The following is a 12,644-nucleotide window of genomic DNA, read 5'->3' as shown; positions in this document are numbered from 1 at the left end:
TTTTAAGTGGACACAATATCTTTATTTTATATTTATGTAGTGCTGAGGATCGAAAACAGTGTCTCATGCATAGGAGGCGAGCATTCTACCACTGCGCCACAACCCCAGCCCCTAAAGAAAAATATTTTTTTAAAGTGGATTATAAATCCCATTGTAAAATCTAAGCAATTTCCAGAAGAAAACATAGAAGAAAATCTTTGCGATCTTGGATTAGTCAGATTTCTTAATATAACAGAAAAAATCACAAGACTGAGAAAAATGTCAATAAATTGGATTTCCTGAAACTTTACTTCTGCTCCATCAGTGAGTAATGGAAGGGCTGGGAGCGTGGCTCAGTGGTAGGACATTTGTCTGACATGCTCAAGGCCCTGGATTCCATCCCTAGCACTGCAAATAAAAAAATAAAAAGAGAGAAAAGAAACAACCCAATTTTAAAAATGAGCAAAAGATCTGAATAGACATTTCACCAAAGATGCTAGATGGGCAGCAGATTGACAAATAAGCACAGAGAAAATGTGTTCAGCACAGTTGGACACTGATTCTGTGTGCGTTCGGTGTTGGGGATTGAACGTGGGGCACAGTATGCAAATGAGTTACATCCCCAGCCCAGGTACTTTTTTCCCCAGTGTTGGGGGTTGAACTCAGGGGAACTCTATCACTGAGCTAAGTCCCCCAGGCCTGTTTATTTATTTATAGACAGAGTCCCACTCAGTTGCAGAGGCTGGCCTCAAACTTGCCATCTCCTGTTGCAGCCTCCTAAGTAGCTGGGATCACAGGTGTGCAGAGCCACCCCTGGCCCCAGGTGTTTTCTTAAAAAGATAAAATGCACCTGTGAGATGACCCAGCCATTCCATTCCTATTTTCCCAAGAGAAATGAAAACATATGTCCACACAAAGACTGCTCTCAAATGTTCATAGTAGCTTTATTTATAATAGACAAAAACTGGAAACAACTGAATATCCATCAACTGGATGCACCTAGCTGTATGATAAAATGTTACTCAGCAAAAAAAAAAAAAAAAAAGAAAAGAAACAACCTATTGATTGATGCAATTGCAAAGATGAGTCTCAAAATAATTATGCAGAGTGAAACCAGGCAAAACATGGAAATACTGTATGGTTCCCTTCATAGAAAATTCCAGAAAATGCAAATTGATCTACAGTGGCAGAAAGCAAATCAGTGGTTGCCTGGGACCCAAGTGGAGGAACAAGGCAACTTTGGGAGGTGCTGGACATGCTCACTCTCTTGTGAGTCACACAATCAACTTGTACGTTTTAAATACAGGGGGTGTGGAGGGTCGTTCCAGGTCCCCTTCTCAGTTACCAAGATCCAGGGTGCTCAGGTTCCTTATTTAGATGGTGCGTGTTTGCATATCCTCCTGTGAGATGTCCCAGCAGTGTGCTCCGACTCAATAACACCATCAACAACAATTAGTGGCCACTGACTGTAAACGAGGCACACGGCCAAGTGCCCTGCTTGCCCTGGGTCCTGTCTTGGAGTCCCTGTGGCAGCCCGAGCCGCTGACACTGTCCCATTCCTCCCACCCATTTAGCCGATGATGAAACAGAGGGGATGTGAGGATCCATGGCAGGTCTGTGTGACCCGAAGCCTCCTTCTGAATGCCAGGCTCTGTTGCCCTGGGAAAGGCAGCGGGGGCTGGGCTGGCTTGAAAACAATCCAGAACCTTCCGGCAGTGGCCATCTCAAAGCTGCTGGTGAGGGTTTTAAGGGAGTTTGAAGGTGCCTTCCTCAATCACCCTGAGTAAACCGAGAGGTTGCCATGGAAACCCCCCAGGCGGGTGACCAGCTCTGTCATTTGGAAACAAGGCTCTCCCAGCCTGCCCGCAGAGGGAAGTCCACATTCTGGTCCCTTCCGTCTGTCAGTCTCTTTCCTCCTGGAAGGAAGGGGTCACCAGGGGTCATGCCTTTATTGACCCTCTGTTGTGTGCCAATCATCCTACCTATAATCATGACAAGGCTGCAGGCTCCCATGGGCCCCATTTTCCAGACGGGAAATGGGACTTCAAGAGATCCAGTGACATGACCCAAGCAACACTTTTACTAAGCCAGAATTTGAAGCCAGAGCTGTGTGATATCACTTTGGTGGCTTTCCTTTCACTATGTGACCTCAGCTGTTCACAGTCTAGGACACCCCCCCGCCAATCTGGAAGGCCCCACTGAAGGACTTCCTTGCTGAGGTTTGAGCCCAGGTGATTTTTAATTATCATCATCCTCATTGTTATGGTGGAAATGTACTGAAGGATAACAGAGACAGGAAAATGCACAGACCATGACCCGGCTACTAGATGAATTTTCACAGTTGAACGTGTCCATGCAACCAACACCCAGAGACAGAACATCAGCGGCATCTCAAAGACCTCTAAGGACCCTTGCAGTCACCATGCATGTCTGTGGGCAACCGCTGTCCTGATTTTGGGACGTCATTAAGATGGAATCCCTGGCAGCCCACCCTCTATCCTGCCATGTGTATGAGATTCATCCCGATCACCGTGGTTCATCCATTCTGTGGTTGACAGACATCTGAGAGGTCTCTGTGGTCTTCTGCCTGGTGCAGAAGGGAAAGAGTGGTCACCCTCCTTCCAAGGCCAAGTTCAAGTGTCTCCCCTAGCATCCGCCCCCCTGGCAGGACCAGAGGTCCAGGTCCCTGCTCCTGCACAGTTGCTGTGCTTCTGAGCTGCACCCTCCTGGGTGGCATCCAGGCAGGCGTCTGTTCTGGTAACAGGGGCTTTGCAGGGAGGGGAGGGCTCTGGACACTGATTGGAAGATCATGCTGTCACTCATGGGCGATCTCTGGAGGAGGAGGCTCCTCTCCTTCCTGCAGTGCGGTTGAGGCTGCAGGTTCTGCCGGATGCTCTCCCTTCCACACCTGTCTGGGCTGGGAGTGTGAGGAAGCACCCTGGGGGAACCTCCCTGAGCCCAGTTTCCCCACCTATAGAAGGGGAATAGCTGCCTCTCCTTCCTAAGGTGGCTGTGGGTACAAACAAGGTAACAGCTCAGGGCCTGGCACCTGGCAAGACCCGCACAGTGGTGACTGTTAATATTAGAGACTTCTCTCCAGCCTCCAAGCTCCCTCCTGCGCCCTTCCACCCCCCACCTGGAGAGTTGCTGACTCTGGCCCAGCAGGGTCAGCAGGGTTTTTCCAGCTGTGACCAGTGACCCCAAAGCACAGACTTTCTGGCAAGTCTTGAGATACTCAGGTCTGAACGGCTCCGAGACACTGCAGCTGCAGCAGAAGCCTGGGGTTCTAAGTCCATGTGAACTTTCAGAGAATGGAGAAGTCTAGCATCTCACCACCTTGGGCCATAGCAAATTCACTTCTGGAAATCTAAAGAAGCCAATAAACAGTAGTAGAAGACCCAGAAACGACCCCAGTGATAGAATTAGGAAGGTTGAAAGTTATAACAACATCTATATGTTTAAGAAGATAAAGGAAAGCGTGAATACATTGAGAAGCATTGAAGATAAAAATAAGACCCAGCTCAAATTTATAGAGGGAAAAATAACACACTGAGATGAGGCATAGGATGAATAGCAGGTTAGACAACACAAAAGAAAAGTATAGCTATTTATTCTATTTAGATAAACAGTAATGATGAGGATAAAGAAGGGTTGATGATACTGATGCTGCTGATGGGAGTAACCACAGACCACATTTACTGGTCTCCAGCTATGGACCAAGCCCTTTTCATGTGTTGTATGAGCCCAGTTTCAGTTACTATAACAAAATACCTGAGGTCTTATACCTTAGAAAGAAAAAAAAGGTTTATTAAGCTCACAATTTTAGAGGCTTACCTAGATTGGGCAACCATATGGCTTCTGTCTCTGGTGAGGGCCTCTTTGACCGTGTAACATTGCAATGAATGGCATCATGGCAGGAGCACATGTAAGAGGGAGAGATCACATGTCCAGACAGGAAGTCAGAGAGAGACAGGGAGCGTCAGTAATGACCTCCTGCTAAGCCCCATCTCTTCAAGGTCAATGTTAACATTGTCATACTGGGGACCCAGCTCCCTCCAACCATTTCCAAACCATGGCATATACCATCTCCATAAACCCTCATAGCAGTCCTATGGAGTGGGTACCATCCCCACCTATTTTACACGGGGTGGGGGGGATGGAAAACATGGAGCTAAACAACTTGCTTCATGTTGAGCGGCTGGGGTGTTGGGGAGGCCAGGCCTCCTCCCTGGTCCTCCTGGCCTCCACGTAACGACAGTCCCGGAGCCGTGTTGGCCTCATGGAACCTTTCAAGGAGCGAGGTGGGTGCAGTGTGCCTGTGCCCAGTACCTTGAGACCTCACAGCAATCAGAGAAGGGAGGAGCGCCTGGCCCCGTTGTGCAAATCAGGAAACCAAGGCCCGTGGAGGTGACGTGATTTGCCCAGCGTCCCACAGCTGGCAAGAGACGGGCCCACCATTTGAACCAGGTCTCTCTGGCTGCAAACTCATCCTGATGAAGCGCTGTGGGGCCCTGGAGGTGCCGGGAAGTGGAGCGGTTAAGGCTCTTTGCGGATCGGTGTTTGCTTTCTCGCTCCGTGGGGAAGGGTTCCCTGGAACCAGCGCAGAGCTGGGATTCTGCTACTTCTGCTTTGCCCCAAGAGTACCAGGGAGGGAGACATAGCCTCGTGCCCTGGTGAGCTTTACTTATTTTAGTGTAAAGCGCCCCGTGGACAGTGGAAAGGAATGAGTATTGAGCATGCCCAGGGGATGAGGCGTATCAAAGACCATGCCAGGTGGGAGGAAGCCTTGGAGGTGAGGCTGTATCCGTGGTCTTCTTGGTGGTGATGCCTCCACAGGTGCACATTCGTCCCCAAACTCATCGAGCTGGGTACGTTGAATGCTTGTTGTTAATTGCATGCCAATCAGACCCCCCTGAAGTGTTTTCTAGAAAAAGAATATGTCAGAGACATCTGGTTTGCGTGCTATTGAATTACTTTGCATGTAGAATGTTTTCTCATTTATGAGGTGGGAGTTGGTTACTGAGTTAAGGAGGAAAGACAAAATCGGATTTAAAAGAGAGAGGGGAGAGAGGAGAGAGAGAGGACCTGAGAAACAGTGAACCTTCCAGCAGAGACTGTTGCCAGCACAATTTTGGGTGTGAACTGATTAGCCAGCAGCGAGGAGGTAGGCCTGAGTATGATGTCTAAAACAGGGTAACTGTCCCCAGCCACCAAAAAACCACTTTCTACAGTTCCTTGGAACTCTCAAGGCTGATGGCCCTGTGCAATGCCCAGCGCATCCTGCCAGCCGTGCCTGCCCTTGCTGGGCTGGGGCCACACACCATTTGTCTCATTAGATTCTCACACATAAGCTGGGGCTTCGTTGACAATACCCAGTCGTCTTGACATTGTGCCGGGCTTTGGCTCCAGCAAGTCCACATCAGGAAAGGATTCTGGACACGAACCGGGATGCGTGGTAGTTCTCTCGCTTCATTAGAACAGGAAAAAATTGGAAACAACCCACATGTCCATCAATAAGGGAGTCATCAAATAAATGGTAGAGCCGTATAGTGGAATCGGAGGCCAGCTCTCAAAATGTTACTGCAAGAGAATATTCAACAACGCAGCTCAAATGACACACTCAAATCACATCAGTGAGTGAAAAGGACCGACTACAAAGTACTACACGTAACTCTTTCCTAGTTTGGTTGGGGAAAAATATGGAGTTATAAAGATAGATAATGGGTGGGTAGGTAGATGATGGACAGACGGACAATAATCCGGCCAGCAGCACATACACCAAAATATCAATATTTCATGGATTTGCTGGTGATTCCAAACTTCTTGCTGTTTATTTATTCTAAATCTTTCAAATTGAATTTATGTTTCTTTTATTAAATAGGGAAAGTGGGGCTGGGATGAAGCTCCGTGGGAGAGCACTTGCCTAGAGTGCGTGAGGTCCTGGGTTTGATTCCCAGCGCTGCATGGAAAAAAGAGAAAAAGGGGGAAATAATCCAGATATTAAAAACAGAATTACAATTTCTCAACCCCAGAAAAGAGGAAGCCGAAGGAGCAGTGGTCATTTCCCCTGGAGCTGGGGCTGGAACTGGTGGGGGCGAGGCTGGGCGGGTGCATCTGGTATAAGTGCCCGTGCCCCTGCCCGGCCTGCATGCGGGCGCTTCTGGAAGTTGCCTGCGCTGCTCTGAGCTGGCATCATGAGACTTGCCCTGCTGTGTGGGCTGCTGGTGGCGGCTGGTGAGTGGGGATGGGACCCGTGCTGGGGAGGAAGGTGGGATGCGGATGGGCCCACCATGCTCCTCCGTGGACTGGGCGGCAGCTGCTCTGACCCCTGCCTGCACCCGGTCCTCCAACCCTTCCACCCCCTAGAAGGAGCCACCAGTGGCTGCCAGTCCTCTAGGAGGGTGACTTCAGTCAGAGAGCCACAGGTGGCCACACTGGGTGGTGTGCCGAGCCCGAGGGCCTGCTGGGCTGACCCCTGTGGCAGTTTGGACACAAGTTACAGGAAGGGGACCCTCCCACTTGCTCATGCAGATCCTTTGATGGAGCCTTAGCCGTCTTCCGTACACGCACAGCGCTCTGCTTATACAGAGAGAGCCCTTTCATGTCCATTACCACTGGACAAGGGAAGGGGTTCCATTGACCGATGGTGGGAAGGGGGACTGGGGCAGCTTCCGCCAAGTCTTCAACAGACCAAATGTGAAGATCACAAGCAAATTACTTCCTGCTTTGGTTTCCATGCTCTGCCTCAAAATAAGTGACTTTAGAAAGGTCTTGGTTTCTGTTGTTGTCGTTTTCTCTTGTTGGCCCTGAGGACTGAACCCCGTGGCACTCTATCCCTGAGATACGTCCCCAGCCCTTTTATTTATTCTTTATTATTTCGAGACAGAGTCCTGCTAAATTGCTGAGGCTGGCCTCAACCTTGAGGGCCTCCTGCTTTGGCTTCCTGCATCACTATGACTATGGGCGTGCCCCATCACGCCCAGCGTGGTCTTGTGTTTTTTTTTTTTTTTTAAAGAAATTTTATGCTGTCTTGGGACTCTTCGCAACTGAAGAGCCACAGTCCTCTGAGGTTACAGTGAAAATCATTATAAAATTTGCAAACAAGCTACAAAAATTCGTCTCTCAGATGTAAAGAGGCAACATAGTGTAGAGACGAACCTGCATTCAAGCAGGACCTCACCATCTCCTTGGCCAAGTCCCCCAACCTCGCCACAGCCTCATCTGTTAAATGGGTACAAAGCATCCCCTACATAGGGATGTTGGAAGGAACTAATAAGAACACTGATGCCACGTCTGGAGCAGGTGTGAGCAGTGGTAAGTAATAACTCAACACATGGCTCGTGCACAGAGATGCAGCATCTCCTTCTGCCCCGCCACCTTCTTGGGGACAGTTGAGGTCAGGAAAGGCTATCAGGACAGCAGTTGCTAGCAGGCTAAGCCAGGTCACCAAAGCCCCTGTATGCGTGGTGTGTGCTCAATTTCTCAGGCTGGACTTGTCCTCACTGAGATTTTTGGTAAACAGCTGGGCACAGTGGCACACACCTGTAATCCCAGTGGCTCTGGAGGCTGAGGCAGGAGGATCTCAAGTTCAAAGCCAGCCTCAGCAAAAATGAGGTGCTAAGCCACTCAGTGAGACCCTGTCTCTAAATAATATACATAAAAGGGCTGGGGATGTGGCTCATCCCCAGTGGTCGAGTGCCCCTGAGTTCAATCCCTGGTACCCCCCAAAAATTATGATAAAGAGAGAGAGGAGGAGAAGGGGAGAGAAGAAGAGAGGAGGGGGAAGGAAAGGAAAAGAGGGCAGAGGCCACGAAGAAGGGCAAGGATCTGATTCAGGTCTTCGGCTCATCTATAAGGTGGTGCCCTGGGGTTCCTTATCACAGAATCTGGGAATCCCTGAATTTCTGATGGGAATCCCAGATGATTCCAGAGGGGCCTGGGACCCTTCAGCAACAGTCAAAGCTGAGCATCCCAGTCAGCTAGAACCACGGCGTCAAACGGGAGTGGCAGTGTGGGCTCCCACGTGTCAAGGGGACACAGCAGTCCACTCACTTCTAGTTGCAGCCCAAGGCCACCTGCTTGTGATCTCAGCCTTTGTCCCCTGCACGAGTCCCTCCCAACCCCTCACTTGAACCCCTGTGTCCTAAGGAGTTTCACTGCAGCCTTGTTCCCTGAGGGTGGGGTACCATGGCTAAGGTCACCTGGAGGGGCCCCCTGGCCCTGTCTCCCTGTGAGACCCTGGGCTCCACCTGGACACACAGGACCCATGATCTTGAACAATTGCTCAGGGCCACAGTCCAATTCTGTCACCGTCTTGTGTTGCCTGTTCCTCCCGACGTCCCCCCCCCCCCAGTTCCCTGAGTTAATGTATTTCATTTCTCCCAACTCAGCCCCACACGTTCCTCTCCCCCAATGAAATGGATTTCCCCTCATGATCGATTCTAGCCCGCAGCTATTGTGACGGAAGTGAAAACCCTCGATTCCTAGGTCACACTGCTTCCGGGAGAGCCACACGGGGCTCTTTCACACTGGAACTGCCCTGGGGGGTGGAGGGGGTAGCACTGGACTTCTTCCCCTTGAGAAAGGGAATCAAGGCCAGAGACAGAGAAGGTTCCAGGCTGCCTTGGTTCCCATTCTGATTCCATTTGCCACCGCCCCCGTGACCTTGAGCAAGTCGCTGAGCCTCAGTCCACTCACCTGAAACCGGGGAGTAAAAATGGTACCTTCCGCCACACCTAAAAAAAAAAAAAAAAAGGCGTCTGTTGTTCCCACGTTGGTTTTCACAAATGCACCGTGACTGTGTAAAGTGGATGGGGGGACGCGGGGGCCTCTGTGTTATTTCCACCACTTTCCTGTACATCTAGGGTTATTCCAAAATAAAAAGTCTTTATTTAAAAAATTAGCACTTGTCTCATGGGATGGAGATAAGTCAATACAGAAAAAGACCTGCACTTAATATATAAAAATATAACTGTCATGACAATTTTATTTTATCCTACTTTTTGGTTGTGGGCATTGAACCCAGGGCGTGGTAAGTGCTCAGCGCTCCCAGACAGCACTGTATTTTTGGTCATGGGCGTAGTTGTTATTTTATCCTCATTATCCTTTGAAGTGCACCATCCCCTCATCCGGCAGAGGTGCCACCCTGGGGCCCACGGCGTCCCCGGGACGTCCGTCCCCTCTCCTCATTGCTGGACCCTTTGCCAGGTCTGACTCCAGCCCAGGGAGGCCTCCTGAATCTGAACAAGATGGTCCGGCAGGTGACCAAGAAGATACCCCTCCTCAACTACTGGCCCTATGGTTGTCACTGCGGACTTGATGGCAGAGGCCAGCCCAAAGATGCCACCGACTGGTAACCCCCTTCCCAGGCCCCTGGTCCTAGCCTGAGACGCTCCTTTCTTCTCCATTCATGGATTCATTTAATGAATTCACTTTGCTGAGCACCTACTATGTTACAGCCTCTTCTGAATCCCCACCCTGCTGGCGTTGGCCTTCTAGGTGGGAGGCCAGGTCTCTGCAGGGCTGACCCTCTTGCACTCCTGTCCCCTAATCTAGTAATGACACCTCCCCGGTCACACACTCCCTAATGCCACTGTACGATGTGTTTCAAAGCCCCCGCCTCTTTTTGCTGAGTCTCATTTGATCCTCACAATCACCCTGGGAATTGGCCCGAGGAGGGGTGAGGCTCGCCAGGGCTGGGGGCATGTCCCTGAGCCACCACTTACAGGCTGACTTCCTCGAGCCTTGGGTGGATTGAGAGAGATTGTTCAGTCTCGGCAGGTGCCTAGGGCACCAGAGGCATCAATGTTAGCTACTATGATCCTTGACTCTTCCCAGGTGGGCACATGGGTGGGAAGAGCCAGAGACCTGAGCGAGCTGGTGACCTGTGCCGCTGGGCGCCCTGCCTGTCCCACCAGGTGCTGCCAGAAGCATGATTGTTGCTACAAACACCTGAGGACCTACCAATGCAGACCCAAGAGGGACCATTATAATTACACCTTTTCCCAGGGGGACGTCCAGTGCCGTGAGTACCTGGGTATTGGGGTTAGAGCTGAGGCTCGGGGGGGGGGGGGAGTTCTGGTCCTCACTGCCTTTGAAGGCTGAATGACCATGAATAAGCTGCTTGACCTCTCTGTTCTTCTTGCGTGTCTGGTGGCAGCAGCTGGGCTGTGGAGGAGAAGCGGGCATGGGTGCGGGGTAAGGAGAGGTCCAAGGGGAGGTCTGATCCTTTTGGCATCTGGAAGCCAGGCCTAGCACTGATCAGTTCTGTGACCACAAGCCCATTGTTTAACCTCTCTGAACCTCAGTATCCTTATCTGTAATCTACTCCATATAGTTATTGCAAGAACTCAAATGAAACCAACAGAATGAGCCTCACACGCTCAGAAACCCACAGGGCTGCCCTTGGCATTGCTGTTACTTTCACCATTATTGATCCTCATAACAGCCCAGAAGAGGGCAGCAAGACCCCGATCTCTGTTGCACAGACAAGGACACTAAACTGGAGCGGGGAAGTGTTCCAAAGGACAGGTCACCTAGCCCCTAGGTCAGCTGGCCCTCGGGCTGAGAATCTAAAGGTCTTTTTTTTTTTATAGCAGAAGTCAGTGACTGAAGGCTTCATTTATTTTTGTTTTGTTTTTGTACTGAGGATTGAACCCAGGGGTGCTCTGCCACTGAGCCCTTTTATTTATTTGTTTGTTTGTTTTGAGACAGAGTCTCTCTGAGTTGCTGAGATTCAGCCTCCCGACTCACTAGGTCTATAGGTGTGCACCGCCATGCCCGGCTCACTAAAGGCTGAATAATAACCATACCCACTCGAGGCTAAGCACTTTGTACTCTTTAATTCCCACCATGGCCTTCTGAGCAGCCCCCCGTCATTAACCCCACTTTCCAGATACTGAAACGGAGGCAGGTGGTCCCTCGGGCCTGGAGTCTGCACGTTCTCCTCCCTCCTGGCCCCTCACCACCGTCCCGCCCGCTCGTCCTCTCTAGCCCCACGTGTGCACTCCTTCTGCAGGTCTCCATCCCTGTCCCCCCAACCCCGGCCACCCGTTCTGTTCCGTGCTCTCCCTCCAGGACCAGCCGTGTGGGTGTGGGGTGCTCCATATTGTGTCGTGGGTGGGTGACAGTAGACAAGGACCAAGACACGCAGGGAGTCCCACGGCTTTGGGGGCACCTCCAGGCCGAGCAGGGACTGGGTGGCCTCCCGGGGCCGCTGAACCAGGTCTTGTCTGGGCTCCCCGGCAGCGGCTCACGGCCCCCTCCTCCACCCACAGCCCACAGGGGGAGCTGGTGCGAGCAGCAGCTGTGTGCCTGTGACAAGGAGGTGGCCTTCTGCCTGAAGAGAAACCTCGACTCCCACAACAAGCTCCTGCGTTTCTACCGGCGGTCGCGCTGCCGGGACCCCACTCCTTCATGCTAGAAGGCCGACTCGCTTCCCCGCCACCCTTCCCCATCTCGGGGCATTGCCATGGTCCCACCCGGTGTCTAGCCCGCTGGCTTTTAAAGCAGTCCAGGGGGAAGGGCCCCTCGCCCTTGCTGGGCCCGACCTCTGGACTCTCCCACCCCAGGCAGTGCCGGCTCCCCCGAGGGTGGGCGGAGGCCAGGGAGCACCCAGGGCCATGGGGTTGGGCCAAAGCACTCAGGGGAGGGGTGCTGGGGGGGGTGGCAGCTGTATGGGCCTGGCTCCCTGCCACTGCCACCCCTGCTGGTCCCTCTCACCAACTCCAAGCCTCAGCCTGAGTGGCTGCTGTGAAGCACTATGTTGAGCATCCTGTCCGAGAGACTCCTGAAACCCCCAGGTCCTCCACAGCCCCAGCACACAGCCCCCCAGAGCCCAGCCATCTGTTTAGTGGGTGGGTGAGTCTGGCCCCATGTCCCTCTTCCCAACTGGGCCCCATAGAGTCCAGCCCCTCTCCCCAAGCTGCACCCCAGAGCAACCTCAGAACAGAGCAGGCCTCCACAAACTCTGAGGCCATGATGGGAGGAGGCCATGATGGGAGGAGGCCGCGGCTCTTGTAGCTCCAAGCTGCCTCCTGGCCTGCTGTCCTGCCTCTGGCACTTGCTCAGGGTCCTTCTGCAGAAATGTGGCCCGTGGCCCCCTCCTCCAGGATGGCCTCCCTGGGCCTCTCAGGGAGAAAGGGCTGCTTCCTAGGAGGGTCTTCCTGGCTCATCTCTCCTGCCTGCACCTCCTGGCTCCCCTGGCCCTGGCTGGGGCTTCCCATGAGGGGTGAAGGGGATCCTCCCCGACCCCAGCCAGACAGGAGCACCTCGGGGACACAGACCATGTCCGCCTCATCTGTGTTTCCTCGGCTTCCCACATGCTCGGTGCTCGGTGCTCGGTTACTGTCGGGGATCAGTTGAGCTAATCATGAACACGCAGGGGCTGGAGAGGATGTCGGTGTCCCGTCCAGATCCCTCCCGGGCTCAGGACCCCAGTCCCAACCAAGCCAGGTATTGGCTCCAAAGCCCCCACATCTGCCCTCCTTCTCTTTTCTGGGAGTTTCCTGGCCCTGCACCCCCCCATACACACACCCAAGGAGGCCACCCGTGACTGACCAGAGTTCAACACCCTGGAGGGCACAGCTGCCTGGCCCCCCGCCTCCATGCAGGACCATCTGGGTCAGTGCCCAGAGTTCCTCCGGGGATCAGGGTGGTAGGAAGCC

At 52.5% G+C, this 12,644-nt stretch overlaps 1 protein-coding gene across 1 annotated transcript; it reads left to right on the top strand.

Annotated features, from left to right (window-relative positions):
• Positions 1–6,099: 6,099 nt before the first annotated feature.
• Positions 6,100–11,554, top strand: Pla2g2d (phospholipase A2 group IID). The gene is made up of 4 exons (XM_005317539.2): positions 6,100–6,213; positions 9,187–9,331; positions 9,897–10,003; positions 11,256–11,554. The coding sequence occupies exons 1-4, from the start codon at positions 6,174–6,176 to the stop codon at positions 11,399–11,401; spliced, it is 438 nt and encodes a 145-aa protein (XP_005317596.2). The 5' UTR covers positions 6,100–6,173; the 3' UTR covers positions 11,402–11,554.
• The last annotated feature ends 1,090 nt before the right edge of the window (positions 11,555–12,644 follow it).

The sequence above is a fragment of the Ictidomys tridecemlineatus genome, chromosome 11 (genome assembly GCF_052094955.1).
Source record: "Ictidomys tridecemlineatus isolate mIctTri1 chromosome 11, mIctTri1.hap1, whole genome shotgun sequence".
NCBI classification, from domain to species: domain Eukaryota; kingdom Metazoa; phylum Chordata; class Mammalia; order Rodentia; family Sciuridae; genus Ictidomys; species Ictidomys tridecemlineatus.
This window is presented reverse-complemented; position numbering and strand designations above follow the sequence as displayed.